The 18,749-nt window shown below is 40.9% G+C and overlaps 1 protein-coding gene across 3 annotated transcripts in view; it reads left to right on the top strand.

The window, feature by feature from the left end:
• RELN (reelin) overlaps positions 1-18,749 on the top strand; it is a 497,367-nt gene that overhangs the window by 286,519 nt on the left and 192,099 nt on the right. For all 3 annotated transcript variants that reach the window (XM_032304615.1, XM_032304614.1, XM_032304616.1), the window contains exon 11: positions 17,190-17,335. In XM_032304615.1, the coding sequence (XP_032160506.1) occupies positions 17,190-17,335 (146 nt within the window). The remainder of the gene's footprint in view (positions 1-17,189; positions 17,336-18,749) is intronic.

Genomic DNA, 18,749 nt, shown 5'->3' with positions numbered 1-18,749 from the left:
ATGCAATATGGTATTATTAACTGTGCTCCACCAGACCTTGTGGCTATGTTGATCTTGATAATCCTGGGGACAGTCAAAAAGAAGTATTTGGTGGGAGGTTAGATAAAGAAATCAGGGACTCAGAGGAAATTTTGCAATTATCAGCCTTTTGAATGAACATTGAAGTCATGGGCTTGCCTCCCCAGAGAGTGTAGGAGAAGAAACTGTGCCTAGGCAAATAAAGAATGCCATTAGACCCTCAGCTGGACCTTCTCAAGTTTCCAATATATGAAATTAAAGTGCAGATACAGCTTAGAGAACTTTTAAAAATGCAACTCAGTGGTACAATCTGCTGCTTGAAGGAAGTGAGCTTACAGGAGTAGCAGCAAGTAGAACATAAACATTTATGTTCACCTTTTTTTTTTTTTAAGATTTTTAGAAAAAATTATTTAGTTGACAGACAGAGATCACAAGTAGGCAGAGAGGCAGGCAGAGAGAGAGGAGGAAGCAGGCTCCCCGCCGAACAGAGAGCCCGGTGCGGAGTTCGATCCCAGAACCCTGGGCCTAAGGCAGATGCTTTAACCCACTGAGCCACCCAGGCACCCCTGCTCACCTCCTTTTTTTTTTTTTTTTTTTTTTTTAAAGGTTTTATTTATTTGACAGAGAGAAATCACAAGTAGATGGAGAGGCAGGCAGAGAGAGAGAGAGAGGGAAGCAGGCTCTCCGCTGAGCAGAGAGCCCGATGCGGGACTCGATCCCAGGACTCTGAGATCATGACCTGAGCCGAAGGCAGCGGCTTAACCCACTGAGCCACCCAGGCGCCCTGCTCACCTCCTTTTAATAATGCTTTCAAATTCTAGAAAAATGATTCCAAATTATTTAGAACCCATCAACACAGGAACTCCCCTGACACAGTCACTTCTTGTTTAACAAATCAAGTGCCAGACAATTTATTTGAAGTCAATGAAATCACACCAGTTGCCTAGCATTAGGAACAGGCATCATCCTTACTCGGTGTGCGAGAACACCCAGTAAACCTTATGGAAATTTGTCCATATTCCTAGTGGTCCCTTGAAAGAGAGTCCATGGATTCCTTTCATATGGGTGTAGGAAAGAACCTTTGTAAGGATATCCCACATCCTATCTCACTACCGCTTGATTAAGAAGGATTTCTGCTGATGTTGTCAACACTGGCAAGAAAACACAAAAACCCAGGAAACACAAGGGGACCTCAGGGCCTGGGATTCACATCCTTTTCCCAGGATACTCATTTATCATTCGGACTCAGTACCCTTTACTCTATAAATGCAATTTTTATGGCTTGTTTTACAAGCTCTTACACTAATCTAATTAGCCATTCAGTTTCTTAATGGATTGTACTTTAGTACTATCCCTGTTAAAAATGCATGAAATGTGGTTTTACTCCAGCAGTGATATTCAATTAAATTACAACTTTGTGTGGGTTGATAGTTTTGCTTTGTGGTCCATGATCTTACTCCCAAACTTACCAATCATATGTTCGAGACTTGCCTGGTGACCTGTGGACAAAACCATTGTAGTAATGATATCAATCGCGCTCTTTGACTGGCTATCAGGTAGAAGTTTTTCTCTGATGTTTCTTTTTGAAAATTCTTTTTAAGACTTTGTATAAAATTTTATAACATAATCTAAGAATTATCATTTCACCTCCTTTGCCTGACTGCCCTCTTGCCTTCTGGTTCAAATATCTGAGCATGAAAAAGTTGCTTTTGCCAAGTGATTTGGAATTCTAGCAATAAAAATTGTTTATTTAAACTGTATGCAACCCCTTTATTAAATATTTCTCCTTTACTTGATGGCATCGGAAACAAAAACTAAATACAACCAATTAAAAAGCATAAGTGCATCTCCATGTTCCTGTTAGTCACAGGGCATGTTTTAAACATTGTTTTATTGGGGGCTTTCAGTTTTTAGGGTTATTGTCTGTTTGCTTGTTCTACCTACATAATACCTTTTCTGTATTCAGTAAAAGTCTCCAAGATGTTTACATCCTAACTAAATCAACAAGTGAGCCTAACAGCAATTGAGAAAGTATGCTTAATTACAAAACAGAGCTTAGTTGCAGAAAAAAATGTCCAAGCACAGACAGAATATTCTTAGTCTAAGTAATAAGGGCTACTTTTTACCGAGGGCTCACTGTTCTGGGAGCACGCCTGCGTACACACACACACAGACACACACAGATACAGGATTTCATATATATCATCTCATATATTTTATCTTTTTTTAAAAATTCTGTCTTTATAAGCCTATAAAGCAGGTGCTATATTAGCCCCATTTTACAGATGTGGAAAGCAGACATAGAGGTGTCGAGTAACTTGTCCAAAATATCCCTCTCACTCATGGGAGAGCCAGAGACTCACATAGAGGAATCTGACTTGATCTTGATTTCATTCGCCATATGGCTTTACTCTTAGACATCGTCAATAGAAACCGGTATGATTCTGTGTGTCCTTTGTTTCTTCCCAACATCCATTTGTTAAACTATCTGCCCATTTTCTTCCCCATCATTCTCTGACTTAGGTTAAAAGATTCTTGTTTTTTCTCTTTATCCATCTGGCTCCAGCTTTTTTCCATTTGCACCGCATGTTCCTCCCTCCCGATGACTGATCTTTATACATTAGGATTTAGTTAAGTTCGGCCCAAGCACTAGTCTCTTTCTTCTCCTACACACTCTTCCAGCTGATTTTATTTTCATGGTTGTGGTTCCTGGACCGTCACACATATTGACTCCTGACCTCAAGGGGATGGGAGTATTAACATGTTTTCCCTGTGGAAGGTGGAAGTATTTGCAGTAGCCTGTGCAGGAGGAGATACAGTATAATAACGACGAGATGCTCAAGAAAGAGAAATCAACAGTCTCATGGCTGCAGACTGCCCAAGACGAGGGTGTAAGAGGCAAGGACCAGATACAGAGATGCCACTGACAAAAACTTCAGCACTATTCCTTTACAGGCATCACATCATGCTCCCTCCATACTCAAAACCTCTGATGGCTTCCTGTGGGGGCCTACATGATGCTCGCTAGCATGTCATCCGAGGCCCCGTAGTCTAGGCCCCACTGAACTTCCATCCTTATATCCTGCTCCGCTCTGCTCCAGCCTCACACACACACAACACAGAATTTCACACGCCTACACTTTAGAAAGGCCTTTCCACCTTCTTTTTGCTCTGCCTAGTAATTCCCCAGCCTCCTTCAGGACCCAGTTCCAAAGTCACTGTCTGTGTGAACGTGGTGCATGGTTCATGTCTCCCTCCTCTCTGTGTGGGTGTAACTATGGGGTTGAACAAGCAGGAATTGGGGTTGGAGACTGGCTGTGGAAAACAGGTCTCTTTGTCCCCCCCCACCACCACCACCAGTGACCACTCAGGCTCAGTCTGAGAGCTTCTTCATTTCTGTCCTCTTTGCAGGTCCCAAGACCGACGAGAGACCAAATAAGTCATCTGATCACTTTAGTCTCTCAGACGGTCTCAGTTCAATAACAGATATGATCGGTTCACCGTAATCACCTAAGCTCCGAGCTTCATCCACAGCTTCTCTCCTCCTCCAGCTTAGGTCTGCTGCATGGCGGGGCAGTGGTCAGCTCCTTCTCCTTCCTCACCATCCCATACATGTCAGCCCCTGAGCCCTCCAGGACTGCATGTGGGGGAAGCGGAAGAAGCAGGAGGCAGGTACTGTTAGAAGCTGGAATTACTGATGCGTTGGCCTGGCAAGCCATCACAGTTGTGACTCTCTCTTCAGTCTACCTTTGGGCTCTTTGGAGCTCTCCCGGCTCCTCACTAATGCTTGGGATCTCTCACCTGCTGTTCTTTGATGCATCTCTCATGACTGCTTCCTCTTCCAGCCATGGGGTCTCGGGTTAGTGATTATAACCTATTTCCACTGAGGGCTTCTTGCCCCTCCGGGGAGGCATTTGGGGTAGGATCGTAGGCAAAGTAGGCTGTTTCTTGTGTCCATGCACCCAAGCATACTCTCTAGTAAACATTCACCTTGCGTCCATGATTGGGGGAAAAGTAGTTACTTCTAAGCACAGCCCTATTCTTATGTAGCTGTCCTCCAGGCAGGTCCAGGCACAAGTCCAAGCACATTCAGCATATCATCCAAGTGCTGTCCTTGAATTCCAGTGCTCCAGGCTTGAGGAGAGAAGAGGACCTTCCTCCCCTGCTGCGGTCACGGGTGGGACGCATAGTTCACCACCAGCCTTCTCTAAAGAAATCATTTCTCTGCTGCCCAGCTTCCCACTCACACCAGCTTTGAGTTTGTATCCCAGCAGTGTGACTGAGTAACTAAGCCCTTTTTTACCTCTTTCACTCTCTGTCCCACTCTCACCTTAGAATGTGGAGTAGTTCGTGTATTCTCTTACCGGGACATATCCCTCTATGAGAGCACTTACAACCTTGCTTTCCATTTACATGTCCCTCTCCCTGGTCAGAAGTTCATCTTCTTAAGCTCGGACACTATGTCAGCTCTTTGAATCTCCAGTGTTGGGATGTGATGGATTTTTGTTAGGTGCTAACGGAATGAATGAAAAAGTGGAAAAAATAACCAGAGGATCTAGTTTATGACAGAGGAAGATGCATTTCATATTCCATGATGACTTGAAGGGAGCTGAAAATACTGTGAATGAAACTGAAGACAGTAAAACTCTGAAGAAAATGGGTTTAACTACATCAGTTCAAATCTTGGCTTTACCCTTTATTAGCCACGTGGTTTGGGGCAACTTAGTAGATCTCTTGGGTCCTCAGTATCTTCATCTGTAATGGGGATAATAACAGTATCCACCCAAGCTGTGATAATTAAATAAGAAAATACATATAAAACCCTTACAACAGGCCCCAGCACCTAGAAAGAGTTTAATAAGTATGTGTCCTCTTTATTGAAATGTTGAGAATAGGCTCCAAAAAGAAGTGAACATGGAGGAAAATGTGTGGAAGGTGAAGGATTGAGCTAACAACTCAGATTATGAGGTGGGGGGAAATGGGATAGAAAAAATACAGACCTCACAAATTATGTCATTCCTTTTTTTTTTTTTTAAGATTTATTTATTTATTTGGCGGTCAGAGATCACAGGTAGGCAGAGAGGCAGGTAGAGAGAGAGGGGGAAGCAGGCTCCCCGCTGAGCAGGGAGCCCGATGCAGGGCTGGATCCCAGGACCCTGGGATCATGACCCGAGCCGAAGGCAGAGGCTTTAACCCACTGAGCCACCCAGGCGTCCCAAATTATGTCATTCTTACACATCATTGAAGTAATGTCAGAATCAAATGCATTAAAATGATTAGGTCGGACACAGTGTTGCCCATACATGTAACCTTGGGCAATCAAAATAAGAAGTGGTTTCCACTGAAATTAAGTTTCAATGCCACTCATGTAATCAGAATTGTAATGGTTTTTATTATTAACAACAAATGATTTTCTTAAATGCTCTTGTTCATAAAACAAGGGAATAGAAAGGAGGGAGTATGTAAACTGCCTAGCTGATGACCTTGAAAATAGTGTTTGAGTGTGTCGGGTCAGATAGGAAAGATGAAAATGATTCACATTCCCAGTGCATATTTCTCCTTGTCTTCTTTAGATTTTGGGAATATTCAATTCATTTCATCTGAGCCTGTTCTTGTTTATCTCAAGTAGGGCAGAATGATATAAGACCAAATAGAGTAATTAACTTAAGGAGTTTATGTGATCTGTAGAATTGCAATTATAGGTCACCGGTTTAAATCTGCCCTGGGTTGGTAGAAGGCCATTACCATCTGTTGGCTCTTGGGTAATTAACATAAAATAGATGTATAACAGTATTGGCTTTTAATATCGAATCTGGCCTTACATTTGTTGTGCTTTTTGATTTGGGGTTGGTAAGCTTCAAGAGGTTATGGGATTCATCTGTTCTTCCTATGTTTCTCCTCTGTTCTTTTTACAAGTGCATGGCCTTGCCTGACTCATCTTCCAATGTTTTTCCAGAAAACTTGTCCATGTGGAAGAAAAGGCACACCACATTCTTATGCTTCTAACTACCATCATGATGGTAATTTATTTCCCACAAATCCCTAAGCAGCCCTTTGTTCGTGACCAAGTAGGTGGGGTTCTAAATGCCAAGAAATACAGTGCTTCAAGTTGAAAAGCCTCCCAGAGCACCACTCTCATTAGCAAGACCCCAAAGGAAGCAGATTGTGGCCTCACAAGGCAAGCAACTGATGCCTACTCAGTATTGAATCACCTGCCTTAATTACTGGTTAAGATGATTCTGGCTTTGTTTCCAGAATACCGCGTCCCTTTTTAACTTTTGTATATGATTTCTAGAAGAATCAAGAATTATTTGTGTCCATTGTTCCTATTCAAAAGACACGGAGTGTCCTCTGCCGGTTCATCTGCAGTTGCTAGAAGAGCTCAGGGTGCCCACAGCGGCCATCCCCCAGCCTGTGGGCACACATCTCCCGGTCAGGTGGCTGCGGGTCTTTGTGTCACATTCGAAAGTGGGAGGCACATTTGTCCTGCCTAAAGTGAGGCAACAGTTCATCTTAGGGCAACTTCTGGTGCTCCAACTCTGTGACAGTGGTCTTGGTTTTGCCATCAAGCTTTATAGGAAATGAATCAACTTTCTAGCCCTTTCCAGTTAAGACTTAGAGTATCGAGGGGCGCATGTGTGGGTCAGTCATTAAGCGGCTGCCTTCGGCTCAGGTCATGATCCCAGGGTCCTGGGATCGAATCCTGTATCAGGCTCTCTGCTCAGCAGAAAGCCTGCCTCTCCCTCCCCCACCCCCCCTGCTTGTATTCCCTCTCTTGCTGTGTCTTTGTCAAATAAATAAATAAAATCTTAAAAAAAAAAAAAAGACTTAGAGTATTGAGGATCACCATTTCACCTTGGGTAGGAGTCTCATATCCAGGAATGATACTTGCACTAGTGTGGGTGCTAAGCAATAATAAAAATAGTGACCCTATGGTGATAAACAGTAGTGACAATGACAATAGGAAGAATAGTCGTGATGGCATCTCATGAAGGCTTCGTACGCGCCAGCACCAGGGGGAAGGCTCTATCATCCAAGTTTTGTTTCTCTAGTTGGTAAACACTGGGTGTCCATAACTGGAGGCTTAGCGCTCCATTTTCCTGAGTCACTCTTGAAACATCTGGACAATTCCATCAAAGCTATCTCTTTCCAGCTCCTCAAACATATAGCCTGCAATCTGACAACATCCTTCATTTCAAGGTCAAAGACAGCTACTAAATGTAAGTTCGTGGAGGGCCATCCTGGAGCTCCTTCAGCTAGCTGCGTACTGTCCATAACTCACTGTCAAAGAGAAAAGCCACAAAGATCAGTAAGGCACTCACAGGAGAACCCAGGGGCGGATGATGAGAAAAGAGCTGTGAACAAGTATTTGGGTTTTGTTGTTTTTCTTTTTCTGTTTTCCTCACCTTTTCATAGTACCCACAAAACAGAGTTTCCAAATGGATCAGTATGTCACAGAGGCGACTCTTGGTCAAGCACGTGCTTCATTTTGTTTGTTTACTCTCGTCTTTGGTGGCAGCCAAATTTGTATTTTGAAACCATGAATCATTCGTGACTCTTAGGTATGTGTGTGTGTGTGTGTGTGTGTGTGTGTGTGAGAGAGAGAGAGAGAGAGAGCGTGCACATGTGTTTTGCTCAGTCACCATTAATAAATGTTTATACCCGCTCAGCCAGCCTGGTTACATCCGGCTTGCAAAGGCATAAATCACTGGCTTCTGTCTACTCTGGAATTGACCCGCAGATTAAATGCAGATCACTGTGAGATAGGTACCGTTCCGCATATTTTTTATTGTTAAGAACTCTTCCCACTCTGATTGCTAGACCTACACCTGCTAATCTTTCTCTCTTTATTACCTGAGTTCATTGCGTAGCTAGCAAAGAATTCCAGATTACTCCTTCTACACATTTATGTCAACTTGGGTTGAGAAGTAAATCAGTGCTAGACGTCACAGATTCTGTGAGGAAGGTTTGTCCTTTAGCATAGGCTGTGATTGATCACATGTATTTAAAAGAAATTTCTTTTAAAAGTGATTTATTAAGTTTTTCCAATATAGTCCAGGGATTTGGAATAACTAAGTATACAGAATTTAGAAGGGTCATATGTTAATCTTTTCTCTGTTACTGCTTCCTCTTTATTACATTTACTGTTGATAAATACACAGTAATAATGACAATTTTCCTGTTTAACAAACACCAAAGGCTCTAATGAAGACAACAGCCATTAGGTAAATCAACAACCCATTAAGGGGGAGCATTAAGTCAGAACAGGAGAGTCTATTAATTTTCTTATAGCTCTTGTACATTAAGCATTTGCCAAATTCATTGTCCCAGTGGACGCTAGGCATGTCTCCAGTCCTGAATAAGAATTGGAGCTTTCATTCTGGGATTCTGCTGTCACCTGTCTAGTACTTTTGTCATGAATTGTGGAACTATTAATGCAGAATAAAAGGTGATTATGTCCAAATTAAGAAAACGTGTAAATTAATTTGTCTGAAAATCCGAAGTCTTCATGCAGGTTGAGGCTAGTGAGGAAAACCCAAGATGAATGGTGAAAGGGGAGATCACACTCAAAGCAGAGCTCACTTTTAAACGTGCCTTTTGGGGGATGTAATCCCCTAGCAGATCAGGACCTGCCTACTATAATGCCCAACTTGTCTTCCAGAAATCAAGCACCCCAGACGATCCAGTCAATGATTTTATGATATTTTTCACAGTATCAGGACAAACAGGAGGAAATCAAATATGCTTTCCAGAAACGTGCTTTGCAAATCGCTGTACTGGAAACTATCTGGTGTGTAACTTGAGGGATTTGAGTCCCGGCTTTCTAATGAGGATAAACCTGAACTCAGTAAGACTTGTGGCTAGTCCATGTTCCCATGTCTTTTTCCATTAAGAATCGGAATGTTAGCTATGATCTCTCTGGCCGGGTTCCAGCCTGGTTAATTGCATGCTGTCTACCTAAATTCCCTTTGCTTGGGATGTTCTTCACTTTGGATTGCATTGCTCTTATTGTCATGTTTCCCCCAAGAGGTGAGTGCATGATATCGTAGAATGAGCCAGAATATAATTTGTCAAGCTAATAAGAGTACTTTGGGGATGAAGGGTTAAACATAAGTAGTGTGCTTTTCACAATTTCCCTCCGATGCTGCCTATTTGTACAGTAATTAATGGGGAATAACATTAGTGAAATATGGAATTGGGCCAAATCACCATGACAAGGATGGCAATAACATGGAATCAAATAATTATGGTAAATTCTACTGGAAGTAACTCATCAAACAAACCCCCAGAACCTCCCTGACTGGTGCACCCTTTTTTGTTTAGTTTTGATCTGAAGCTGCCACATTTAATCACTAATTAGTGCCATGTTCCATGAGATTTATTTTACTTTATATGAACATCAGAACATTTTTCATCATTTCTATGCCTAGTACAGGACATAGTACGGTAACCTGCCTAGTGACACTCACTGAGGAAGGTTTGTTAAGCAAATGAATGAAGTAAAGTTTGTTAAGCGAATGAATGAAGATGGAGGCAATGAACATTTATTGATTTCTTGAGATACCCCAGTCTTTAGGAGGCATGTCACCAACAGTATCTCATCTAATCCTCACAATTACTCCCATTTCACAGATGAAAAGACAGAGGCTCAGAGAGGCCAATGGCTTCTCCAAGATCAAACAGTTTTGACATGTGTTTTACTAGAAAGCCAGCCCTTTCATTCCTCAGTCTCTTGTAGCCTCCCACATCGTACCTGCATCCTCAGCCTTAATTTGAGAAGGCAAGTCCAAAAACCTCAGACCCTGTGAAAGTCAAGTTGATCTCCAAAGACAAGGTTAACAACAGCCCTATGGAATTTTACATTGTTATTCTTACTCTCATTACTCCAATTCAAATTTGTCACTGTTGCCACTTTGGAGTTGTCATAACTGTTGCCAAGTAATTATACACTTGTCACAAAATATACCATAAATCGAAACTTTATGAATCTTGGTACAAAGTGGTTCAAATGCAAATGCTTAATGAATCCAGAAAATAATGAGAAAATCTATTCTTTAAGCTCCCTAAAATTCACTCACCATGGCTGAGTCTATTGTGTTGACTAGAGAAAATGCACTTCAGCCCTCCTGCACCTGGACTGTGTTCATAGCCAAGTTTTCCGTTTTTTAACTGGCATTAAATTGCCTAGAAATTGAATGTGTGGAAAATGGCAGAAATTCATTTTTCCTCATGAGAGAAATCATTCTCTTCCTATTTTGATTTTTTTTTTTTTAAATATAGCATGAAAGGCTGATTCTTTAAAGACCATTGACCCGGGATGTAGGAAATACGTATTTCTATATGATGATAGCTCTAGCTTAGAGAAAGGCTTAGGAAACACAGCAGTATGTAGGCTATAAGTCAGTCAATTTCCAGTCACTCAATCACACATCCCAGTGTAATCCAGAAGCTCCTCTACCAACTTATTTTATTTTCATCCAGATATTGGCTAATTTATGACTCTGCCAACAATGCCATTTTAATTAATTTTATTCATCTTATTTCTCTTTCCTCTGCTCCTCATATCTCATCTATTTGCCTTGCCTAGATTTTAATTAAAAAAGCTCTCCTCTCTAAGGAGCAATCTGAAGTGGCAAAAATAATCACTTAAAATATTACAGTCATTAAAACATTGGCTGTGGTGGAGGCCATGCATTTTCAATTTTCCTACAAATGATGTTTTAGCTTCCTTTTAAAGTGCACTTTGTATCTGAATTGTCTGCCACCAGCCAGCTTGGCTATCAAAAATGGTCTTCCAGCTGGGTGGGCTGAGTGACAACTCCTTAATGGAGGAAATGGATGGCTCTCTGCTCATGTGGAGGGGAAGGCATACTAGGCAGATTTCATTCCATCTGCCACCAGCTCTCTGCAAGCTGGCATTGCCCAAATGCCCAATATACTCATTCCAACAAAAAGGATAGCGTCAAAAAAATAAATTGTAAGGCTACAGATGCCTGAAAGAAGCATCAGGGCCATTAGACCCCAGGGAGATAATATTAAGAGGTGCCTCAGTGTTCGTCTTTGATGAAAGCCTAATTAAACTATGGTGGGGGCAATCGTGAGTACTTTTACAAGTACAGAGGTGAAGTCATTAACATTTGCAGAGGATAAAGGGAGCAATCTTAGAAAAATGCTATCCTGAATTGTGGCCAAGGACTTGTTATATTGAGGAATTTGCACTGATGTTTCCTGTTGATGGTTTTCTGAATGGCAAATTCTTGTCACTTAGCTACACTGTGTTCTGCTTTTCAAGTAGAGGAAACCCGTTGAGCTGCAAAGTAGGAAAATATTTTCGATTGACAAATAGGAACAAATAAGGACTATATTTAAGGGATTTTTGAAAATTGGCGAACTCTGGTGCCTGGAACTATAAAGTATATGTCATTGATGTCATTGATCAGTGCTAAAATAGTGAAATGCTTCAGGCCATCTTCAGAATTTATACCATTATTTTGCCCCAAATACATGTTTACTTACCTGATATGTATTCACCATGAGTCAGTCAAAAGCTGTAACTCAGGAAATCAAATTTTATGATCATTTGCTCAAAAAAAAAAAAAAAAAAAAAAAGCCTTGATGGATTCTTAGTATGCTCAAAATACTCCTGAATTCCAAAATATTCCTATTTTTATCATATCAAGAGCTCATGTATCTCACAAAGTTAGACATATAACTGTCTTACAAATTTGTTTAGATTTTAATTGTTATTACGTAGAAATGACATGAGTTTGAATAGATGCTAAACAAAAACAGCTGGGTATTAAAATCACTGAGAGCAGTTTTCTGAAATTCTTCTCATACTCTCAGTGCACATTTCTCTTGGATTTTAACATAGTATACTGATACTACACAATGCAAGTTCATCTGTTAAAAAAAAAAAAAAAAAGTGGCAACGACATCTTCCATTATTAAGTTTTCCTGTCCTCAGAAGATTTTTGGTAATCTGCCAAAATTTGGAGGGCCTTTAAAGTTCTAATTGATGCTTCTATCTGCCCCAAATGTAAATGAATGTTTGCAATATTTTTACCATATGGCTATCGTGGGACATATTCTTTTACATTTTACTAAAGGTCTGAAGTTGACCTGAAGCACTTGAATGACTATTTTAACGAGAAACACAATTAAAAATGGGTTTACATATGTTTCCATCTCTCTTTCCCCTACTGCTAAGAGTATGGACTATAACTGCTTATTTTTGGAAAAACTATCCAGAAAAAAAAAAAGATTATTGTATAGCACACAGACATTTCAGAAACACACCTCCACAGGTCATACTACTTGTGCTTCTAACAGCACCCCAGGGAACAGATATTATTGACGTCATTCCATAGCCTGAGAAACTGAGGCCTACAAGGGTTAACTGACCTGTGCAAAAGCATGTAGCTATTAAGTAGAGCAAACACATTGAAAACAGGCTTCTGATTCCAATCCTCAGACTCCTTGAGGATGGAAAACAACTGAGTCTTCATTTCTTGTCATCTTGATTGGTTTTGGTTTCTAGGATTTTGTTCTTTTCCAGCCTTCATCTCCTCAATTCACGTAAGTGCTGAATTAAATTAATGGAGGTCGATTTTTCAGGGCACAGGTTCCCATCCAGAGGCAGAAATGGAGGTCGATTTTTCAGGGTACGGGTTCCCATCCAGAGGCAGAAATGTACTATCAAACAAGCCAATTCTATCTCAGTCCAAATGCATTCAGGCAGAAGTTCTGAGTTGGGGGCACCTGGGTGCCTCAGTCAGTGAAGCCTCTGCCTTCATCAGGTCATGATCCCTGAGTGCTGGGATCGAGCCCCACATCAGACTCCCTGCTCGGTGGGGAGTCTGCTTCTCCCTCTCCCCCATGCTGCCGCTCTGCCTACTTGTGCTCTCTGTCTTTCTGTCAAATAAATAAATTATTTTTAATTAAAAAAAAAAAAAGAAGAAGTTCTGAGTTCAGAGAGCATCTGAGAAACCAGGCCCATCCTAAGGTTTTGAACCCCTGTGACAAATCGTAATATAGAATTCACAGGGAATTCTAACTTGCCTTGTGATTGATTTAGAGATCCTCAGAATGCGAGCCCTCAACGGTCCCCCTACCTTTCCCTGGATTCCTTTTTTTTCTTTTTTCAAGATTTTATTTATTTATTTGACACAGAGAGAGATCACAAGTAGGCAGAGAGGCTGGCAGCAAGAGAGGGAGAAGCAGGCTCTCAGCTGAGCAGAGAGCCTGATGCAGGGCTCGATCCCAGGACCCTGAGATCACGACCTGAGCTGAAGGCAGAGGCTTAACCCTCTGAGACACCCAGGCACCCCCTTTCCCAGGATTCTTTTTTTTTTTTTTAAAGATTTTATTTATTTATTTGACAAAGATCACAAGTAGGCAGAGAGGCAGGCAGAGAGAGAGGAAGGGAAGCAGGCTCCCTGCTGAGCAGAGAGCCCGATGCGGGGCTCGATCCCAGGACCCTGAGATCATGACCTGAGCCGAAGGCAGAGGCTTAACCCACTGAGCCACCCAGGCGCCCCACTTTCCCAGGATTCTTAAATACAAGGCCTATATACAGTCAGCCTCTCAGGAGGCCTGTTCTTGCTCAGATGACTCAGGAATACACCAGTTTCCCACACACTATCCCTGCTCTATCATCCCAATATGACCCTGCTGGTTCATATTACCGACTCCACACCTTGAAAACATTGGGCTCTACTCGGAATGGCAGAGTCAGAAGTTGTCTCCCGATCTGTTAGCATGGCGGGGAGTCAGGCAGCCATCCATTGCTGTGAGTGTTCTGTGGGTCCCGCCACCCCGCTGCCCAGAAAATGGCAGCCTCATCTCGCTCAGAGAGAGGGGAGGTCAAGCTGCCTCCCGCTCAGCTGTGGCTGCTGACTTTGCATATGTCACAACCTTTTTTTGGTACTGCATTGCAGCATTAAGACTATGAAGAAGAAAACCTTCCAAGAGCAGTACTTCTTCCCCTCCACACCCAGACTTTGGGCTTATTTGGGAAGGGAGAAGAGAGCCAACTGCGAATCTTCCCTTCAGCCCGACAGACAGGATTCGGATATTTGCTGGGGAAAGACCAGCACTGATGGTTCTAAACCACTGCCCCCTCTGTTTGAATTTAGATTTGGCATTATTCTTCTTTCACTACAAACTGGTAAAGAACAACTCCTTCCCTATAGAAATAATTAAACTATGCCCCAAACAATATCATTATGTCTTTCAGGGAAACTTACCAAAGATAGATCCTACTAGTTTTTAGATCCTATTATGTTAGCGTGAAAATTGGATGACATTCAGTTGAGTGGTAATAGTTTTTCAGATTGCTTTATTTACCCTTGATATGGTAAATATTACTTGTTTCATATGCTAGCCCTCTATAGTCATAGTGTCAAAAATGTATATTTGGTAGATAATTTTCAATAATTATACAATTACAAGTGATCTATTCAGCTACCAAATGTATTTGGTAATAGCAACATAACAAAAAGATCCTTTAAAATTATTTCTGTTTTGGGGTGCCTGGGTGGCTCAGTGGGTTAAAGCCTCTGCCTTTGGCTCAGGTCATGATCCCAGGGTCCTGAGATTGAGCCCCACATTGGGCTCTCTGCTCGGCGGGGAACCTGCTTCCTCCTCTCTCTCTCTGCCTGCTTCTCTGCCTACTTGTGACCTCTGTCTGTCAAATAAATAAATAAAATCTTTTAAAAATTTTTTCTATTTGTCTAAAACACCAACTGATTTTAATTTTTGGAAATCAGTTTAACAATATTCAGTTAAACAGTATCTAGTTGTATAATGGCTTTTTTAACATAAATCTTCCATCTCAACTAAATAAAAATATATATCAAATATCTTAATAATATAAAATTTGGAGAGTGGCAAAACACTCATTTATAACACAGTCTTAAAATATTAACAAACAATCCTGAGGCAAATGAAACCAAAATCGAAATAATTAAGTTGGTGTTTAGCCAGAAATGACCAAGTTAAGTGAGTCACTCTTTTTATTATGTAAATATGCCCTTTTAAATTGTAATTAAATTGTTCTGTTTTCACACAAAAAGATATTTCATGTATGGCTTTTCCTTAGACAATGACTAAATGTGTCATCTACACTGATATCAGTGTTCTTATATAATCCCAGATACACATAGGCTATAGTTGATCAGGATTCCTGAATGCAAAGATAATTGTAAAAAAAAAAAAAAATTACTTAGAGTTTGGTGGGCTTATTAGGAAAGTAATCCTTGTTATTTTGTTAGCATATGTAGTCTTTACAGGATAATAGCAGTGGACCCTTGGGTTTGTCACCTTTTGACAGTTTCTACAGTCAAAAAAACGGAGCCCTAGTTTTGATCTTTTTCTGTGGGTTTAGGATCACATAAAATGAGTTCAGTTTAGTTTCTTTGAATAATCTGTATTCACTGTGGTGTGAAGAAGATTCTTGGGCAGGTGATGCATGCTTCGTGCTACAATATTATCTAAGATGATGACGGGCTCTGTTGGTGTGTCTTATGTGTTAGCGCTGTGAAATGATTCCAAGATCATATGCTCTGACTCTTGAACTTTTGGAAGCTTCTAGAAGCAATATTTGCTGTTTCAAAATGGTATTCTGTTACCTCCTTCAACTGATTTTATCAGCCTTAACCAATTTAATTGTCATAAAACATTTCTTTGCATACATCACTCCCTTGTTTTAGGACACCACTGCTAACAGGATATTGTAGAGATCCCTAAGATTACTAAAGATTTTTTTATTGTCAGCCTCCAGTCAAATTCTCAAAATCATGCCTACTGATTATCTTTGTTGTTCATTCATATTTGTCATTCAACTTGGATCTTTATCCATCCTTTAAAACATGTTAAAGACCTATTTGCCCATGAAACGTATACACTGACCAGCCCTAGACAGTGATTCTTACCTTTTCTCACTTATTAGCACTTACTGTCTGTTGCCTAGTGTTGTGACCTATCTTTGATATCTCTCAATGAGACTGCGATTCTTTTGAGAGGAAAGATTATGTATTGTTGTACTTTGTTATGAACCCTTCCCCCCACTACCTTCCTAAATGCCTTCTACATAATAAGTTCTCTGTAAAAGAAAAATTGATTACTTGAAAAGGTAGAGCCATCTAATTCACTCATTCATTCATTCATTCACTATTGAATTACTCAACAAATTGTTTTTTAAATTTCTACTATAAGCCAAAGATTGTATACACAGCAGGAACAAAATGGACACGACCCCAGCGCTACAGAACTTATAGTCACTGGGTGTGATATTTTCTGTCCAATTATTTTTCTTCATTTCTATTTCATATTAAGAATATATAAAACTGAAAGGATATTTGTTATTTGTTTTATTAGTATTTCTGTATATATGACTTACTACCAAAAATATGTTTTCAAAAAAGCAAATATTCACTTTACTCAGCTCCAAAGTTTGAACTTTTTTCTGACTTTAAGCTGACAAAATAGAGGTTAAAAAAAAGCATTACAAGAAACTCTTTTTCTCTATTCTTTGTAAACCTTGTGCTTTTGAGGAGAATAACAAAGATTGTAATTTCCCAGCTCTTCACTGGGCGCATCACGCACTCCTGAGGTCTTGCCAGAAACTTCTATTCCGAAGGTAGCTGAGAATATACGATCATATCAGGGATTACTTTGACCTTTTCTATATTCCATGTTTTGATTAGCTGGCTCTTCGACTCCTATCCCACTTACAGACAAATTGTGAAAGGTTTGAATGGCAAACCAGAAATACATAGAATATTGAAAAGGTCAGTGAGATTTAGCCCCATAAGCACAGTATTGAAAATATATGACAAGTCATTATCACACTTAATTCCCGACAAGGACTGGGTGAAGATGGGAAGTTATTCCAATTAAAATATTCTTGTTTCACACCAAAGGCTGAAGTGCCAAAGCTCAGATGGCCTCTTGATTCCTTTTTTGGGGATAACTTAATAAGTTTGAAAGAAACTGTAATTGAATTAAACAAGACACAAAGAGAAGTAACAAGCTCTTCTGATCTGACTACCCATCATAAAGGGAATAATATCGTTGACTTTTCTAAAAACTCTAATTATACATGAGTAAGACAGACACAGCTACAAAACCAGTTCAACAGCCACCCCATGCTCTCTTTTCATCTACAGCATAGCTGTCAATCAGATGGGAACTCCATTTATTTCCATGGAAATGAAGGCAGTGAGTTCAATTTTGCCACCACCCGGGATATAGATCTTTCTACAGAGGATATTCAAGAGCAGTGGTCAGAAGAATTTGAAAGCCAGCCTACAGGGTAAGTAATTACTATCCCATGCTGCGGATAGCACTCATATTAATCCACTGGACGTATTTTAAATGCATATTATTAAATAGCAAAAGCATAGTTAAATCAATATTGATTGTTCTTTTAGAAGATTCATTGATTTATTTGAGAGAGAAAGCAGGAGGAGGAGGGGCAGAGAGAGAGAGAGAGAATCTGAAGCAGACTCCATGCTGAGTGAAGAGCCCAACATGGGGCTCCATCTCCTGAACGTGAGATCTCAACCTGAGCCGAAATCAAGAGACAGGTGCTTAGCTGACTGGGCCATCCAGGTACCCCAAAGCCAGTTGTTCTTATAGACAGGACAAATGGTTAGACTTGCCCTAAACATTCTTTATTAAATAATCAGCTACTTTTGGGGCACCTGGCTGGCTCAGTCATTGTGCATCTGTCTTTGGCTCAGGTCATGATCCCAGGGTCCTGGGATCGAGCCCCACGTGGGGCTCTCTACTCAGCAGGGAGTCTGCTTTCCCTCTCCCAGTCCCCCTGCTTGTGCTCCCTCTCTTTCTGTGTCTGTCTCTGTCAAATAAATAAATAAAATCTTTTAAAAAATAATCAACTACTTTAATGTATATTAAAAAATTTATAATTGCAAGTGCCTTTTAACTACAGTTGAAGCACTTTTAGTTCAGCTTTGTTGATTCAGGTTTTACTGGGGAAAAGTTCTTTTTCAATGTGTATGGAACACAAAATCTTTCCACTACTCTTATATTGAGACTTTCAGTCATCTTCCTGGGGCCTGAGATTTATAGACAGAGATCTGGCCAGCAGCCTGAACTGCCGCTGCCGCTGTGACCTTTTGCTGCTACATCAGGGTGTTTCACTTGTTGAAAGCTAGATTTCTGTTGTGGCTGACAGAGCCCTGTCTCAAGGAAGTCCATCCTGTGGGGCAGGCCAGGTTACACCTCTGAAGAAGGCTGACACTCTGAGGGACCTCATTCGTTCAGAGCCTAGCAGTGATGCTCAAGCCCTTCAGTCGTCCATAAAGTTCTCCTTGGAAGTTCCCAACACCTCGGCAGTTCCATGTCCAGTGTGGCCCGGGTGTCTCCTTGAGGGACCAGCAACTACTGCTCCTCTGTTCCATCTCCAGGATTTTCTCAAGAGTTAGGCTGCTTTCCTTCATAACCCCTACACTACACAGGACTCACTCCACTCCCCTTACAAACCAGTGGGCTTTGATGGGGTCCAGAATTTTGACAGTGCACGCAAGGCTTCTTTACCTACCTTGTGGAGATAAATAACCTTCACCAGTGGATCAGTTCTCCCTTTCTGATTCCTGATACAGAAGACCAATTCAAACCCCTTTCCTGGTTATGGAGCCTGACTGCCTATGAGAGAGTCCCAAATCTGGCAGCACAAGAGATCTGTTGACCTCCACTCCTTCATC

Source organism: Mustela erminea, chromosome 11, assembly GCF_009829155.1.
Source record: "Mustela erminea isolate mMusErm1 chromosome 11, mMusErm1.Pri, whole genome shotgun sequence".
NCBI lineage: Eukaryota > Metazoa > Chordata > Mammalia > Carnivora > Mustelidae > Mustela > Mustela erminea.
Note: the sequence above shows the minus strand (reverse complement) of the source record. Positions and strands in the feature narration are given on the sequence as shown.